The 17,776-nt window shown below is 49.6% G+C and overlaps 1 protein-coding gene across 1 annotated transcript in view; it reads right to left on the bottom strand.

The window, feature by feature from the left end:
• Positions 1-17,776, bottom strand: part of AGBL1 (AGBL carboxypeptidase 1) — a 264,433-nt gene that overhangs the window by 116,935 nt on the left and 129,722 nt on the right. Inside the window, exon 18 of the mRNA XM_070400703.1 lies at positions 2,901-3,081. Within this exon, the coding sequence (XP_070256804.1) occupies positions 2,901-3,081 (181 nt within the window). The remainder of the gene's footprint in view (positions 1-2,900; positions 3,082-17,776) is intronic.

The raw sequence follows: 17,776 nt of genomic DNA, 5'->3' as shown, positions 1-17,776 counted from the left end.
CCAGCAGGGGGCGTGTAGGAGGCAGCCGACCCATGATCCTCTCTCATCATGGAGGTTTCTCTCTCTCTCCCCTTCTCCCTTCCTCTCTGAAATCAATAAAGATATATATATATTTTTTAAAAAGAACCAACCAATGAATGCATAAATAGATGGAACAATATGCCCAGCTGGTGTGGCTCAGTGGTTGAGCATCAACCTATGAACCAGGAGGTCACGGTTCGATTCCCGGTCAGGGCACAAGCCCATGTTGTGGGCTCCATCCCCCAGCAGGGGGCGCGCAGGAGGCACCTGACTCGTAATCCTTTCTCATCATGGATATCTCTCTCTCTCCCTCTCCCTTCCTCTCTGAAATCAATAAAACTATTTTTTAAAGAGATGTCGAAGGGGAAACTGAGAAAGAATAGACACCGGTCTCCGGAAGGCATGGAGAGACCAGATACCAGACGTCTCACGGCCAATGAGAGAACAAAGCATTTAACCAAACGACAGCCATTTCCCCCGAGAGCCTCAGCCTCCACTTGATCAATGATCCTGCAACATTGAATCGGTTTTAATTTAATGCTTCTGGGAAGGATGTGTCTGTGGGGGGCAAAGGGAGAGGGGAGGGGGGGGACAAGTCCAGCCACTGCAGGCACAGTGAGTTGGCAAGAGCTAGGATTAGCGTTTGGCAGCATTCATCCTCGCCGCTGTTTATGACGGCATAAATTAGGTTTATGCTGATGGAATTAATCACCCTAAATTTAGGAATAATAAATAGCCATGTTTATGCGGAGTGGCGATGTCGGAGGGAGGCGAATGGAGCAGGCGAGCACCCGACGCTCAGTGTGTGCGGTTGTGGCAGCAACGGCCGGAGAGCAAGGAAGCCCTTGGGGTCGAGCTCCCAGAAGTCCTGGCTGAGCCCCGGACATGGTTTAACACTATGCTAACGATTTAGCAGCAAGACCTGAGGAGTTCCCAGAGCCAGTAAGTTTCCTTTAAAATATATATATATATATATATATTCTTATCGATTTCAGAGAGGAAGGGAGAGAGGGAGAGACACATCAATGATAAGAGAGAATCATGGATCGGCTGCCTCCTGCACGCCCCCCACTGGGGATCGAGCCTGCAACCCGGGCATGTGCCCTGACCGGGAATCGAACCGTGACCTCCAGGTTCATAGGTCGATGCCCAACCCCTGAGCCACGCCGGCCGGGCAGCTGAGACTTTTAAGCCCTTTAGTTGTGAGATGTTACCCACTCCTGGGAGTCTCAGACCTTCGGGCAGTGGTTCTCAGCCTTGGCTGCCCATGAGAATCACCTGGGAATCTTTTTAAAATCCTGATTTCTGGGCCGCATCCTCAGGAAATTCTGTTTCTTTGTGATGGGGTGGGGCCACAACATGAGTAACAGAGAAACAGAATTTCCGGAGGATGAGGCCCAGGAATCAGGATTTTAGAAAGATTCCCAGGTGATTCTCATGGGCAGCCAAGGTGGAGAACCACTGCCTTTGGGTGATGATGTTGCCGTTCCCTGTGCGTTCTCCTCTCTGTAACAGAACGCTAGGATTTCCAAGTCCCTCTCGGCCAAAATGGTTTGGGTGACCCGAGGGACCTGCGCGGTTCCTGGACGCTGTGTGATGAAAGATGCTCTCTACGTAAATAGGGTCATTTTAATCATAATCAACAGCGGCAGTGATGACGAACGGCCTTGTCACTGAGAAGAAGCTGGCCTGCCGTGCATGGGGGAGCCTGAGGCATGTGGCCGAGCCAGGAGGAAGTTCAGTGACTGAGGCCACATCAGTCCGGCCAGTGTGGCTCAGTGGTTGAGTGTCGCTCTAGGAACCAGGCGGTCACGGTTCGATTCCTGGTCAGGGCACATGCGGGGGTTGTGGGCTCGATCCCCAATAGGGGGCGTGCAGGAGGCAGTCAATCCATGATCCTCTCTCATCATGGATGTTTCTCTCTCTCTCTCTCTCTCTCGCTCTCCCTTCCTCTCTGAAATCGATAAAAATATATTTAAAAAAATAAAATGTGGACCCTCTTCCATCAGGCCTCAGAGGCACTGGGGTCATTGCCCCCGCCGCCCGCTCTGAAGGCAGGTGACGCCCTGACAGGAGACGCGCTACCCTCGTCCCTCCTCCAGCTGTTTCTCAGTCACTTCACTCCCAACCACTCCACAGCCATTGTTCACCACTTCAGCCACCCCGCTTAGATAAGGCGACACCCTTCCAGAGCTGCATCCAAACTGCCATCGAATGCAACTGACAATCAAGACTTCTCTGCAGTAAACCTTAAGGACGTCAAGGAAAGCATTGGCTGATCCGTGCGGAAACTACAGGTGAGTCCAGACTCTGCCACTCACCCACCATGCACCTGGGCAAGTCACTGGATTACCCTGGACTCCGGTTTTCTCCCTTTTAATAGAAAAGTGTGGAACGGAATGATGTCTAAGGACCCCTTCGGCATGAACTGCCTATGGAGCAATATACCTTTCTCTTTAAAAAAGCTCTGAGACGGCCCGGCCGGTGTGGCTCAGTGGTTGAGCATCAACCTAGGAACCAGGAGGTCTCGTTTCGATTCCCGGTCAGGGCACCTGCCTGCCCAGGTTGCAGGCTTCATCCCTCCAGCAGTAGGGGGCGTGCAGAAGGCAGCCAGTCCATGATTCTCTCTCATCATTGACGTGTCTATCTCTCTCCCTCTCTCCCTTCCTCTCTGAAATCAATAAAAATATATTTTATAATAAAAAAACTATGAGACTGCATCAGTGAAGAATAGATCGTGTTTTGTACCAAGCATCAAAAGCCCAGGAGAAGGTATGCCTGCCAGGCCTCCTCCGATCACGCCCCCCACCGGGTGAACCCACAAATGTGTTACTATGGCAACATCAACGCGAGGGCGGTGGGGCCAGCGCCCCACGTACTTGCCATTGACGACCCCATCGGGGTTGAGCATGGGGATGATCTTGAAGATGAAGTTTTCCCTCAGGAGCCGGGCCCCGGGGTCACCGCTGACCAGGAACTCCAAGGCTCCCTTCATCACCCAGCTGGCGTTGCTTTCTCCCGGGTGGACGCGGGCCGTGATCACCTGGTACGGACGCTGCCCTGTCGGAAAGAAACAGACAAAGGCAAACTAAACCTCAGTGCGCTTCCCACTTCCATCAAGACGTCCCCACCGGCCCCCTGGAGGTTACACGGGACCATCGTGACGTCCGAACCAGGTACATTGTCCCTAACGCACATCTGACCCGCATTTATCCATTTTCCGCCTGCTTCTAGGGGCGGCGAGACTCGGGAGAGGATGTAAGTCAAAGCTCAAGGCTGTTATGAAAAACGTAAATATTTTTGCCTGTCCAGCACATGGCTCAGGGGTTGAGCGTCGACCTATGAACCAGGAGGTCAGGGTTCTATTCCCTATCAGGGCACATGCCCAGGTTGTGGGCTCAGTCCCCAGTAGGGGGTGTGCAGGAGGCAGCTGATCCATGATTCTCTCTCATCATGGTGTTTCTTTCTTTTTTTAAAAAAAAAATATTTTATTGATTTTAGAGGGAGGAAGGGAGAGAGATAAAGAGTTAGAAACATCGATGAGAGAGAAACATCGATCAACTGCCTCCTGCACATCTCCTACTGGGGATGTGCCCTCAACCAAGGTACATGCCCTTGACCGGAATCGAACCTGGGACCTTTCAGTCCGCAGGCCGACGCTCTATCCACTGAGCCAAACCGGTTACGGCTCATCATGATATTTCTATCTCCCTCTCCCTCTCCCTTCCTCTCTGACATCAATAAAAATGTATTAAAAGCAAAGCAAAGCAAAACAAAGAAAGACAAAAAAATGTAAATACTTTGAGGCATGAGAAGAAGCTAAGAAACAGATTTAGAAAGACCACCAAAAAAAGAACTCTCCACGGTGGATGTCACGGATACGGGAAGGATTCTTCTCTTCGTCGCTACCAGCTGCAACACACAGAAAAATGACTTGAGTTCTCTATGTTACCTTCTGTAAAATGGGGACAATCATACTGACCTCCTGTGGTTGTTATACAAACAGAAGGATGGCCCTGGCTGGTTTTACTAGGTGGTGAGAGCGTCAGCCTGTGGACTGAAGGGTTGTGGGTTCGATTCCCGGTCAAGGGCATGTACCTCGATTGCAGGCTCGATCCCCAGTAGGTGCCCATGTGGGAGGCAACCAATTGATGTGTCTCTCTCATATCAATGTTTCTGTTTCTCTCTCTCTCTCTCTCTCTCTCTCTCTCTCTCTCTCCTCCCTTCCACTCTCTCTGAAATAAAATAAAAATCAATGGAAAAAATACTCTCAGGTGAGGATAAAAAAAAGGAAAACAGAAAGGTGTAAGTGGCATATTCTTACCATTCCCTACATGTCAGTTCCCTGCCTTGCCAATTACAAAGTCTGTGGGTGAGATGATGCTTGTCATTCTTCAGTAGAAATAAGAGTCACATGCAGAACGTGTATTGGGAATTTTTGCCTGCTGGACACAGAGCCCCGTCCTCAAGAGATTTGACAAAAGAATGAAGCACCTCAATCTTAGGCTCATAATAGTTTCTTCAATTTGCAAAGAGAATCATTGACACTTTAAAAAAAAAATACTAGAGGCCCAGTGCACAAAAATTTGTGCACTCGGGGTGGGGGAGGGGAGTCCCTCAACCTGGCCTGTGCCTTCTCGAAGTTTGGGACCCCTCGGGGGGATGTCCACCTGCTTGCTTAGGCCCACTCCTCGGGGTATCGGGACTAAGCTGGCAGTCAGACATCCCTCTGGCAGCCTGGGAGCCCTCGAGGGATGTCCACTTGCCAGCGAGGAAGGGAGAGGGATAGAGAGATAGAAACATCAATGATGAGAGAGAATCATTGATTGGCTGCCTCCTGCACACGCCCTCAACTGGGGACCAAACCTGCAACCCGGGCGTGTGCCCTTGACCGGGAATCAAACCTGGGACCCTTCGGTCAGCAGGCCGACGCTCTGTCCACTGAGCCAAACCAGCCAGGGCTCATTGACACTTTTACCTCTGTCTCCCTCTCTCTGAAATCAACTTTGAAAAACAAACAAACAAATAAACCCAGTATGATTTTTTCAATTAAAAAAAAAAGAGTCTATGATGGTTTTTCATCAGAAAAAAAACACATGCCAAAGAGCATGCTCCTGAGAAATAATCCGACATCCTTGCTCAGAACACCTTTGTTGAATCAGAGGCAGGATGGCCCCACTGCAGTAGACAACAACCTTACAGGCCACGTCTCCAGAGTTCAGGTTCCTGCCCATCATTTTCTTTCTTTTAAAAACAAACCAACAAAAATTATTGACTTCAGAGAGAAAGAGAGAGGGGGAGAGAGAGAGAGAGAGAGAAACATCAATGAGGAGAGAGAATCATGGATCGGTTGCCTCCTGCACGCCCCCCACCGGGGACTGAGCCCACAACCCGGGCCTGTGCCCTTGGTCGGGATCGAACCTGGGACCCTTCAGTCCGCATGCCAGTGCTCTATCCACTGAGCCACACCAGCCAGGGCCCTGCCCCACCACTTCCTACCCGAGATGAGCGACACACCCTTCTCAAGAAACTGAGCATTGGGTTGGGTGTTCTTCACGTAAGACTCGTGATTTGCTAACTGAACTTACTAAGTCGGCACAGCGGGGGTAGGGCCTGGGGGAGAAAGGCACAGTGGATGTTAACTGAAGGCCAGCTCCCCAAGCTCCGCCGTTTGCTCACAATCCCTTTTCCGCCTTCCGGAGCGAGCGGCATTGGCACGCCAACAAAAGGGCTGCGGAGAATAAAGAGGCCTGATGAGCCTGTGCCGATCAGTAGCCTATTTTCAGTCCTATAATTCCACAGCCCGCCTTGTGGGTTTTGAACTGGGTTCATTTACAGCCCATTGAGCGACACTGGGAAGTACTCCCCGCCCGACAAGAAGAAATATAAAAAAGAAAAAATAGCTTAAGCTGCTGTAAATTCTCAACGCTGCAGGCCACTCTCCTTTTTAGACCATTGCCCGCACCCCCCCCCCCCCCAATGCGTTAGTCAATAAGCTCAAGGCTGCCCTTACAGATCGGCGTCAACCATAACTTTCCTTTGGAGGGTCAGGCGGGTCTTCTGCTATGTTGTAAAGCGCCCCACCACCTAGCACAGCGGTTCTCAACCTGTGGGTCGCGACCCCTTTGGCGGTCGAACGACCCTTTCACAGGGGTCGCCTAAGACCATCCTGCAGATCAGATATTTACATGACGATTCATCACAGTAGCAACATGACAGTGATGAAGGAGCCACGAAAATAATGTTATGGTTGGGTCACAACAGGAGGAACTGTATTGAAAGGGCCAGAAGGTTGAGAACCGCTGGCCTGGCAGGCTGCTCTGAGCCTCCTGAAGGCGTGAATGAAGAGAGCCGTGGGTTCTCGGGAAGATATAAGCAGCATTCGAGCCACGTCTCGTCGAGTTTCCTCTCCTCCTCTGTGTGATTTAGGAGGATTTTGCGGGCATAGTGCTGAGTTAAACTTACGGGACCATTTGGCTGTAGCAGCCAACAGTACCCCAGAGAACCCCTAAGAGACAACAGCTGTAAATAGTATGCAACACACACAACATGTGTTTTATCCCGTGTAATGGCCAGTTTCGGTTTTCATAAGTCATCTCTGGTGAGGGTAGGAGAAAGGAGCGTCAGGGGTCGGCGTTATTTTTCCTCCGCCATGGGTGAAACAGGTCCCAGAGGCCACCAAGATCTATGGAGAAGTCATGGTTTCGCAATATTCTAATTCCTTTTTAAAAAAATATGTATATATTTTTATTGATTTCAGAGAGGAAGGGAGAGGGAGAGAGAGATAGAAACATCAATGATGAAAGAGAGCCTCCTGCACGCCCCCCACTGGGGATGGAGCCCACAGCCCAGGCATGTGCCCTGACCGGGAATCGAACCGCGACCTCCCGGCTTATTGGTTGATGCTCAACCACTGAGCCACACCGGTTAGGCCTATTTTTTTTTTTTTTTGAAACATTCTAATCCTTAAAGCTTCGTATTAGACGTATGTTTGTGGAAATGAGATCAGTTAAAAGCGGTTAGAAACGAGCAGAGGACGGCAGAATGCCTGGGAGAGAGGGATTCACGATCACGGCCAATGAAACAGAGTAAGAACTGAAGACACGGTGCGATCACACACCATCGTGTACCAACTATATAAACATCCATTCATTTGCTCCTTCTTTCTTTCAACAATATGTATCATTAGCTCCCACTGGCACTTGGCAAGGCCTGGGGATTCCAAGAGAAGTAATGGGCTCGCCCTGGGGGAATTAACAGCCCGCTGGTGAGAAGACAGGCACACAGACAATCATGACCCAATGAGATCAGGGACATCTGTCAGCCCGTCCTCAAAGCACAGTGGAGCGCTCATTAGGCCGTTATTGATAATGATGCCAATCGCTGGCAACGGCTTCAATGTGCGTCCCCGGGAACCTAGTTAAGGAAATGATACAGAACAGAGGATGCTATGCAGTCATTAAACATGGCACATAAGCTGGTGGTTGAGCATCGACCTATGAGCCAGGAGGTCACGGTTCGATCCCCAGTCAGGACACGTGCCCAGGTTGTGGCCTTGATCCCCAGTAGGGGGGCATGCAGGAGGCAGCCGATGAATGATTCTCTTTCGTTATAGACTAGAGGCCCGGTGCACGAATTTGTGCACCAGTGGGGTCCCTCGGCCTGGCCTGCGGGATCAGGCCCAAACCGGCTCTCTGACATCCCCCGAGGGGTCCCGGATTGCGAGAGGGTGCAGGCCAGGCTGAGGAACCTCACTGGTGCACGATCGGGGCTGGGGAGGGATGCGGATCCGATCGGCCGGACCCCAGAGGCAAGCTAACCTACCAGTCAGAGCATCTGCCCCCTGGTGGTCAGTGCATGTCATAGCAACTGGTCAACCGGTCAACTGTCTGCCCTCTGGTGGTCAGTGCATGTCATAGCGAGCTGTTGAGCAGCCTTAGCATATCATTAGCTTATTACGCTTTGATTGGTTGAACAGCGGACCGGACGACCGGACACTTAGCATAGTAGGCTTTTATTATATAGGATGTTTCCATCTCTCTCTCCCTCTTCCTTTCTCTCTCTCTAAAAAATCAATAAATACTTTTTTTTTTTTAATGGCACATAGTTCTCTTTCTGTTGACATGAGAAGATAGCTGGGACATAATGATGAGTGGAGTGGGGGAGGCAAGAGAGTTGCATGCTGGGAGGATCCCAATTTGTGTGCAGTTATAACGTTTCCTTAAAGACATGGAAACACAGAGACGCACCTGTGCCTGGAGGTTATTTAGGGCCTCCTGCTCCCCATGGAGAATGCTTGCCAATTCATAAAATAATAACCATATGTCAGTTTCCATAACGGCAAATATTTTCAAGTAGTGGTACACCGCAGAAGACAAAGAGGAAAACAGGCCCGTGGCAATATGGAATCAATACCAAAAATGACTAAGGAGATATGCTACATATTTAAGTAGTTAAGTCATCAGAAGTTTTGTATGTATTTTACACTTTCTTTTTTTAAGAAAAAAATATGTATTTTTATTGATTTTAGAGAGGAAGAGAGAAAGAGAAACATCAATGATGAGAGAGAATCATGGATCGCCTGCCTCCTGCACGCCCCCTACTGGAGATTGAGCTCACTACCCGGGCATGTGCCCTGACTAGGAATCGAACCGTGACCTCCTGGTTCCTAGGTTGACGCTCAACCACTGAGCCACACCAGTGGGACTATTTTAAACTTTCGACTTATCTCAGTTTGGAGTCATCACTTCTATCTGTTCAACAGCCTCCTGTGGTTCCTGACTAGTACACTGAACACCTTGGCCCTAGACCAGTGATGGCGAACCTATGAACTCATTTTTTTGGTTGATTTTTCTTTGTTAAATGGCATTTAAATATATAAAATAAATATCAAAAATATAGGTCTTTGTTTTACTATGGTTGCAAATATCAAAAAACTTCTACATGTGACACGGCACCAGTGTTAAGTTAGGGTTTTTCAAAATTCGGACACGCCGAGCTCAAAAGGTTCGCCATCACTGCCCTAGACTGTCTATCAACTCTCTAACTCAAACCCTTTATCACACTTCATGGTAAACGTTTATTATAATCCAATGGAATATCGTTAAGATATGGAGGAAATGAATGAAAAAAATAAGGTCACCCCCCCAAAAAAAACAAAAGAAAACAAAAAAATCCCACACCCGAAGCATTCTAACTGATTGCCTTCTTTCTCACAGAGCAATCCCATTTTGAAATATCACAAACTCCTGTTTTCTTTGCAAAGGGCAACCTCGCCTTCTTATCCCGTACGCGCCCGTCTGTCTCTCTCTCTCTCCAGTGTGAGAAAGTGGGTTTGAGTCATAGGCCCCAATGAAAAAGAAAGATCAGGAAATCTATTCCCGGGCCATCTCCAGATCACCCGGAGGAAGCGGCGCGACGGAGGCTGAGCCGACAGTTTTAGCCTCGGCCTAAATACAAACACATCCATCTGCATCTCCTCATCGGCAGCGCCCAACGGTACGGAGCTTTTCCTGGAGGTTCTGTGACGGGAAGAGACGGCGGGAGCAAAGCAGAACACATCTGGGCGGTCATGACACATAACGTCGACGGCACGGTCACGTTGTTCCTGCTTGGACTGGGGTTGAAAAACTCCCGACACCGAAGTGACAGCCACTCCGGAGACGCAGGTAATTGCGTCAGGAAAATTGCCAAGAGATGCCGTTGCTCCCTCCATGCTGTCCCCTCCCCACCCCCCACCCCCACCCCCTGGCCTAGAATCTGTCGGTGGGTCCCAGTGAGGGATGTTTGCCGCTCTGCCTGGGATCAGCTGGGTCTCTCTGGGACCCAGGGCACTGGATCCTTTGGCCCCAACTTCCTGGAAGAATTCATGCTCCCCAGAGGGAAGCCTTAGCTCATTTCCTCCAGCTCTGGGAGGTCTCAGGATGGTGCTGGCACCTGCAGACCAACCGGGGGCGGGGCCAAGCCACTTCCTGCTGCTTCTGAAAGGAAGTCTTCTCCTTTGTTCATGAGATGCCACCTGTGAGTGGGGTCATGAGATACCTGTCTTTCTCTGGCTGGCTGATTTCACGTAGCATCGGGTCCCTCCATGCTGCTGAAATGGTAGGAGAGCCTTGGGCGGCCGTACAAAGTTGTTTTGCAATGTTTGATGGAAAGACCTTAACAAAAAAAAAACGGTGTCCTGCCCTGGCTGGTTTGGCTCAGTGGATAGAGCGTCGGCCTGCGGACTGAAGGGTCCTAGGTTCGATTCCGGTCAAGGGCATGTGCCTTGGTTGCGGGCACATCCCCAGTGGGGGGTGTGCAGGAGGCAGCTGATCGATGTTTCTCTCTCATCGATGTTTCTAACTCTTTATCCCTCTCCCTTCCTCTCTGTAAAAAACCAATAAAATATTAAAAAAAATTATTCTTTAAAAAAAAAAAAAAACGGTATCCTATTCCAGGATCCATGAGTTCCTGAATCATGGTTTGTAAATAATTTGTCTAATACCAGAAGGCCAAGGAAAGTCTACGGTGACTTCACCCAATAAGATTTCTGTGCAAAAAGTCAGGTAACCCAATGACCTATATCTTGTCCGTGAAAACCAGGCTTCCAAATTTGCTTCTATGAGAAAGCTCGCCCCATTTTATTAAAATGTGTGTAATTGCAATTTTGTTTAATGTTTACTTTCTGTCGTTTGTTTTTTTTAAAAAAAATACATTTTTATTGATTTCAGAGAGGAAGGGAGAGAAAGAGAGAGAGAGAGAAACATCAATGATGAGAGAGAATTATTGATCGGCTGCCTCCGGCAAACCCCACATTGGAATTGAACCCGGGACCCTTCAGTCCACAGGCCGATGCTCTATCCACTGAGCCAAACCAGCTAGGGCTGTCTTTCCTTTCTTTAGCATTTGGGTGATTGTTTGGCAGTTTGCTCTATGGCCATTGTTGGCCTTAAACTGCACTAGTCACAAGCATGGTATTTATCTTGTATTGAAAAGAAACCAGTTTTTTGGGGTTTTTTAAAAATATATTTTATTGATTTTTCACAGAGAGAAAGGGAGAGGGACAGAGAGTTAGAAACATTGTTGAGAGAGAAACATCGATCAGCTGCCTCCTGCACACTCCCCACTGGGGATGTGCCCGCAACCAAGGTACATGCCCTTGCGGGAATCGAACCTGGGACCCTTGAGTCTGCAGGCCGACGCTCTATCCACTGAGCCAAACCGGTTAGGGCCCAAACCAGTTTTGATAATAAAAAAAATTTAATTTAATTTAAAAAAATGGTAGGAGTTCTTTCTTTTTTGATAGCTGCGTAGTATTCCCTGGTGTAAATCTACCACAGCTTTTTACTGCTCAACTTCCGATGGGCCCTTGGGCTGTTTCCAAGTCCTAGCCACGCTACGCGACTTTAAAGCGCTGTTGGCGTGGCCCAGTGGTTGAACGTCGACCTATGAACCAGGCGGTCACGGTTCAGATTCCCGGTCAGGGCACAGGCCCGGGTTGCGGGCTCCATGCCCAGTAGGGGGCGTGCGGGAGGCAGCGGATCCAGGATTCTCTCTCATCACTGATGTTTCTATCTCTCGCTCGCTCTCCCTTCCTGTCTGAAATCAGTAAAATTATTAAAAAGAAAAAAAGCAGGAAGGAGAAAATATATATTAAAAAGAAATTAAGGCTGAGCAGCTGGTTGGTAGTAAGAGAGGGAAGGCGGGAGCGAGGGAGAGAAATGAGAGGAAGAAAGAGAAAGGGGCGCTGTCCTGGTGGCTCAGCTGTTAGAGCATCGTCCCAAACACCAAGGCTGTGGGCTTCATCCTGGGTCAGGGCACTTACAAGACTCAACCAATGAATGCACAAACAAGTAGAACCACAAATCTCTCTCTCTCTCTCATAAGGAAGGAAAGAAGGAAGGAAGGAAGGAAGGAAGGAAGGAAGGAAGGAAGGAAGGAAGGAAGGAAAGAGGGAGGGAAGGAGGAAGGAAGGAAGGAAGGAAGGAAGGAAGGAAGGAAGGAAGGAAGGAAGGAAGGAAGGAAGGAAAGAAGGAAGGAAGGAAGGAAAGAGGGAGGGAAGGAGGAAGGAAGGAAGGAAGGGGAGAGAGAAGGGGATTATGATTGCGGCTGTTCCCAGAAATGATCCCTGCCGGTTTCCACTTCCCTAACCGACAAGGATACTGCGGATGCCCTGTTGCTTGGCAACAGGCCTTGTCTATGGAAGCCATTTACATGTATTCACCTTCTGAATGAGGCAGGTTCACAGATGACTGGGCAGCAAGAAAGCGGCCGGTCAGGCCGAGCGCTCCCAGGACGTGGGGATCGCAGAGAGTGGGGAGTGGGTCTGGCCGCCGGAGAGCCCAACGGAGAGCCAGAGAGCCGGAGAGCCTTGGCGGCACAGATGCCTGAAAGTGAGAAGATGAGGTCCGCACACAGAGCCTGCAGCTGCGTCCACACCAGGCTGCCACGGGGATCAAAGACTCAACATCTGCCCCTCTCGTCTCAGAGCGTCCTTCGGCCTCCTGAAACCCACCGCGGGACCTGTGACGGGAGCCGGTGCCCGTGGCCCGCACACCTGCCCGGAAGCAGGGCCCCTCACGGGCCCTCACACACAGCCGGTCTCTGCATCCCGTTAGGTCTGATCTACCGAACCGAATCGCTACCTCCTCCCCTAGGAGCGGTCCCTTGGGCCACTTCACGACCGACATTCCCTTTCGCCGACACCACCTTCCACTCGCTAAGACCATGATCCTTGCCCTCCGGACCTGTCCAGGATCCGGACGCGCCCGGAGAATTCTCTGCCCAGAAAAGGCCCGCCTGGAGTCCTTTAAAACCCCTGACTCCCCACCCCTGGGTGCTGGCGCTATTTTGGGGGCTCAGCCCATAGGCCTCCAGATGACCTAATACTAGCACATCAGTAATTATTCATCCCTTCTGGTCTCATGGGTTCCCCCTACGGTGGCCCTAACAGGTCCTGCCACTGCCCTGTGTGGCTGGAGGAGGTGGCCGGGAGTCCTTTCAGCCACCTGAGCTGGACATGGGCGGGTCTCACCAGGTCACCCCCATCCCAGGGTTACCCCACATGGGGGGTTACGGAGTCCTTTCTGCCTCCAAAATACCTTTCTGTGTGTTTTCCATTCTCTCCATCCCTACTCATTCCCTCCGCCCCCACTGCTCTTGGGATAAAATTAAGACTTATCAGGCCAGGCCAGCATGGCTCAGTGGTTGAGCGTCGACCTATGAACCAGGAGGTCACGGTTCGATTCCCAGTCAGGGCACATGCTGGGGTTGTGGGCTCCATCCCCAGTAGGGGACGTGCAGGAGGCAGCCGGTCCATGATTCTCCCGCATTGCTGATGTTTCTATCTCTCTCTTTCCCTTCCTCTCTTGAAATCAATAAAAAAATATATTTTTTAAAAAAGAAACCTGAAAGCATGTAGACAATGACTCCGAACTACGAAAAGCATCTATTAACTTGACATAAATGTATTCCAAAAAATGGACTATAATGTCAACTTCATTAATTGTTAAATCTAGTATTCATAAAAATTTTAGTACCTTTGAAAGAAATATGTAGGTTATATTTTTGTGCACTTTGCAGGAATACCCAATTACAGACAATGATGACTAAGGGGTCACAGCCAACTGTAAATGAAGGGTCACCCATAGCCAAATCATTGCAAAAGCAAACACACAATTATTTCAAATTAGGTTAAAAAAAAAAAAAACCTTAATGTGGGACTTGAGTGTATTTTATTATGATTAATACTAGAGGCCCGGTGCACGAATTCATGCACTGGTGGGGGACATGGCCTGTGGGATCAGCCCGTTGTAGGAGTGCACCAACCACCAGGGGGCAGCTCCTCCGTTGAGCATCTGCCCCCTGGTGGTCAGTGTGTGTCACAGCGACTGGTCGACCAGTAGTTCTGGTCGTATTGCCGTTCGGTCGCTGGGTTTTTATATATATAGATGATATCGGATGGGGCCTCCAACCAGGGAAGTGCCTCAGGCCTAACGTGGTTTTCAAATGGCCCCTAATATGTATATTTAATCCAATTTTGTTTCCACTGGAACCAGGGCATCTGCACAGTGACTGGTATGCACAAGCATGCATGTTCACGTGCTCAAATGCCTGTACACACACGCTTGTACACACACGCCTGTACACGCACATTTGCAACCACACACGCCTGTACACGCACGTGTGCCCGCCGTATAAAGACTATCCCGTGAGAATCCTGGGTCACCCGTTTTTCCGAGCAGCATCGAGATGGGAAGCTCCCCCCAAAGCTAGTTCATACAAGCCAAACGACACCCCGCTAGCGCCGGGTTTGAAACAGTCCTCCCAGCCGGGGCCAAGGGACTGTGTCAGAGGCGGGCCTTGCAGCCTGCATGTCAATGGGTGTTTTAAAAATCATTTTGCAAAGTATAAGGTATGCATTCATTGCTCAATACATGTAACTAAGTTGTATAATTTTTAATTAAGGAGGATTGTATTAGTCTTCAGGCCATAGTAAATTGAATGAATGGACAAATAAATTATTGGCATGGCCACATCTAGCTTGAATGAGAACCATTCAAATTTGACTTTAAAAGCTCTTATCTAGCCCAACTGGCATGGCTCAGTGGTTGAGCATCGACCTATGAACCCAGACATCATGGTTCGATTCCCGGTCAGGGCACATGCCCGGGTTGCGGGCTCCATCCCCAGTAGAAGGCGTGCAGGAGGCAGCCGATCCATGATTCTCTCTTATCATGGAGGTTTCTCTCTCTCTCTCCATCTCCCTTCCTCTCTGACATCAATAAAAATATATATATTTTTTTAAATCACCATTCTACCTCATTATGTTGTGAGAATGAAAGGAGATGACACAGGAGCTTGAGCTGAGCCGACACATAGTAAGTGCTCAGGAAATAACTCGTCAGCTTCTGCGAAGCCAGACTACCTCCCGAAGGCCCCAGTGGGAAGCTCACAGGGCTCGGAACACAGGCAAAACCCAGCACCGGGCTGCCTCGGGGTCACCACTTCCTCTGCCCTAAAGAGTCTCCAGGAGACAGAATCACCCCCCCCCCCCCCGCCCCCTCCAAAAAATGAGGCAGGAGGAGGAGGCTGATGGGAAGGGAACCCATTTTCCCTGACACAGAGATATGTGTCATGGTAATCAGCATTGACGGGAAAAGGAAATCAGGGGGATTTATGTGACAGTTTAATAGGGTTTTGTGAAATACGATATTCTTTTAAAGTTTGCCTGAGCGAGGTAGACAGCACATGGGGGGGCGGGGGGAGCGGCAGCTGTGAAAAGATGCAGATGCTGGATTTGAAACTCAGAAAGTTGTCCCTCTGTGTCTTGGCTGCACTGTGTAGAGTGTTACCTATTTTTTAAAATATATTTTGTATTGATTTCAGAGAGCAAGGGAGAGGGAGAGAGAGAGAGAGAGAAACATCCATGATGAGAGAGAATCATGGATCGGCTGCCTCCGGCACGCCCCCTACTGGGGATGGAGCCCACAACCCGGACATGTGCCCTGACCGGGAATCGAACCGTGACCTCCTGGTTCCTAGGTTGATGCTCAACCATGGAGCCACGTGGGCCAGGCCAGCGTGTGATGTATTTATACTGAACATACATATGTGCACACCGAGGTGTGAGTCCGTTTGGATGCAAAGTCTACCCTGAGGCAAAGTGAAGCATGAAGCATGAGGAATGCAATGCCTGGATAGTACATGAAAATTTGGAATCTCTATCCAGAAATAACAATCTATTTTTTTTTTTCTCACAAAGCATCCACCTGCCAGCGTATCTAAGGAGGATGTGGGCGGAAAGTTGGGCGCCAAATCACCCATCACCCACCAAATCCTGGAGTCTGGCCCCCTGGAACCAGTGAGCATGGCCACCCCTGCTGGACAGAAGCGGTACTAACCCATGCCACGGACAGCTCATCAATGCGATTAACATGCCATCAGAGAAGCCTTTGGACCCTGATAAGGAATAATGAAAATAGAAAGCGGGGAATTTGGGGCTCGTCAGCCCCGAACAGGAGAAGCTGTGCCCTCACTCCAGGGGCCCGGTGCAGTCATTGAGACCAAAACGCTGCTAGAGAGAAGGCCAGTCCATCAGGCTGTGAGAACCAGAGGCCCAGTGCACAAAAATTGTGCACTGGAGGGGTCCCTCAGCCTGGCCTGTGCCCTCTCACCGTCCAGGGGATGTCCGCCTGCTGGCTTAGGCCCTCTCACAGTCCGGGATTCCCTCACTCCTTACCACCATGAGCCCAGCTTCTGGCTGAGCGGCGCTCCGCCTGTGTGAGCACACTGACCACCAGGAGGCAGCTCCTGCATTGAGCATCTGCCCCCTGGTGGTCAGTGAGCGTCATAGCGACCAGTCGTTCTGCCGTTTGGTCGATTTTCATATTAGGGTTTTATTATATAGGATGCCCAGCTCCCTGGGCCCCGAATCTGTGCTGACACAGCCGCCTTCCGAGTTCTTTGCGGACTTTGCCCGAATTGATGGGGTGTAATCTATTCTGCTCTCCTTTCTTCTCCTATTAGTTTCAAAATTATAGATTTTTATGTCTGTGTGTTTAGTGGCGATCTTTATACTATAAATCTCCTGAACACCGTGCAACACTGTTCATGATGTATTCCTCCCTCCCAAACAGGACAGGAATTCTGGCATACGTCGAGGACCCATTAAATCCTGCTCTCCCTTCCCCTCCCTACCCCCACCTCCCCCCGTTCTGTTATGGTTGTCTAGACTTTATCTTAGAGGGCAATAAATTGTTGTTTCTAGGTGTGGGTTTACCTTTATTCCTCCTGCTTGGTATTCAGAATGCACTTTTTTTTTTTGGCCAAAGCAATATCCAGACTTAATGCAATGCACATCAAAATTCCAATGGCATATTTTTAAAGACATAGAACAAATAAACCATCAGATTTGTATGGGACCCACTTTCAAATGACTCAAGTCTTTCTTCTCTTCTGCAAAAATTCTCAGCTATTATGTCCTCAAATATTGTTTCTCCACCCCTCTTTTCATTCTCTCCTGGAAGTCCTGTTAGGAATGTTTGTCAAACACCACAGGAGTCCGGCCGGGGTGGCTCAGTGGTTGAGCATCGACCTATGGACCAGAAGGTCACGGTTCCATTCCTGGTCAGGGCACATGCCTGGGTTGCAGGCTCCATCCCCAGTAGGAGGTGTGCAGGAGGCAGCCGATCCATGATTCTCTCTCATCACTAATGTTTCTCTCTCTCTCTCTCCCTCTCCCTTCCTCTCTGAAATCAATAAAAAAAAAATTAAAAAACAACAACACCGTATGAGTGTTTGTTAAATAAGTACCGATTTATCCCACTCTAAGCCTTAACCGAGTTTGAAGGAGGTAACTGGAAAGGCCAGTTCTCAGATATAACCTCAGTCTTCTCCGATCCTCCTCAACTTATGAAATGGGCCGGATGAAAGACAGCGGGGGAGGCGTGCGCCCCTGCCATGGTCGGATACGTGTCCCACCAGAGATAAAACCTGAAAGCAACACGTTGAATCAACAGTCCGAGCCATCTGATGGCCGAGACACTCGCCTCCAGGCTCAGGGACACAAAGGGATGAAAAAGCATGAAGTGACTTCCTTTCAAACTGCGCGCGGAACCCACCCTCCGCTTTCATTCAAGCTTCTCTGGGGGAAGAAAAAAGGGTCGTCGTTATGTTTTTGAAAATCATGAAAAGGCACCGCTTTTCCGTGATCACGGGGATAAAAATATCAATGTTTGTCAGGATCCCATGAAGCACCGACGGCTCCTGATGG

Source organism: Myotis yumanensis, unplaced genomic scaffold (assembly GCF_028538775.1).
Source record: "Myotis yumanensis isolate MYYU_CA2020_CCGP unplaced genomic scaffold, mMyoYum1.0.hap1 SCAF_20, whole genome shotgun sequence".
Classification (NCBI taxonomy): domain Eukaryota; kingdom Metazoa; phylum Chordata; class Mammalia; order Chiroptera; family Vespertilionidae; genus Myotis; species Myotis yumanensis.
This window is presented reverse-complemented; position numbering and strand designations above follow the sequence as displayed.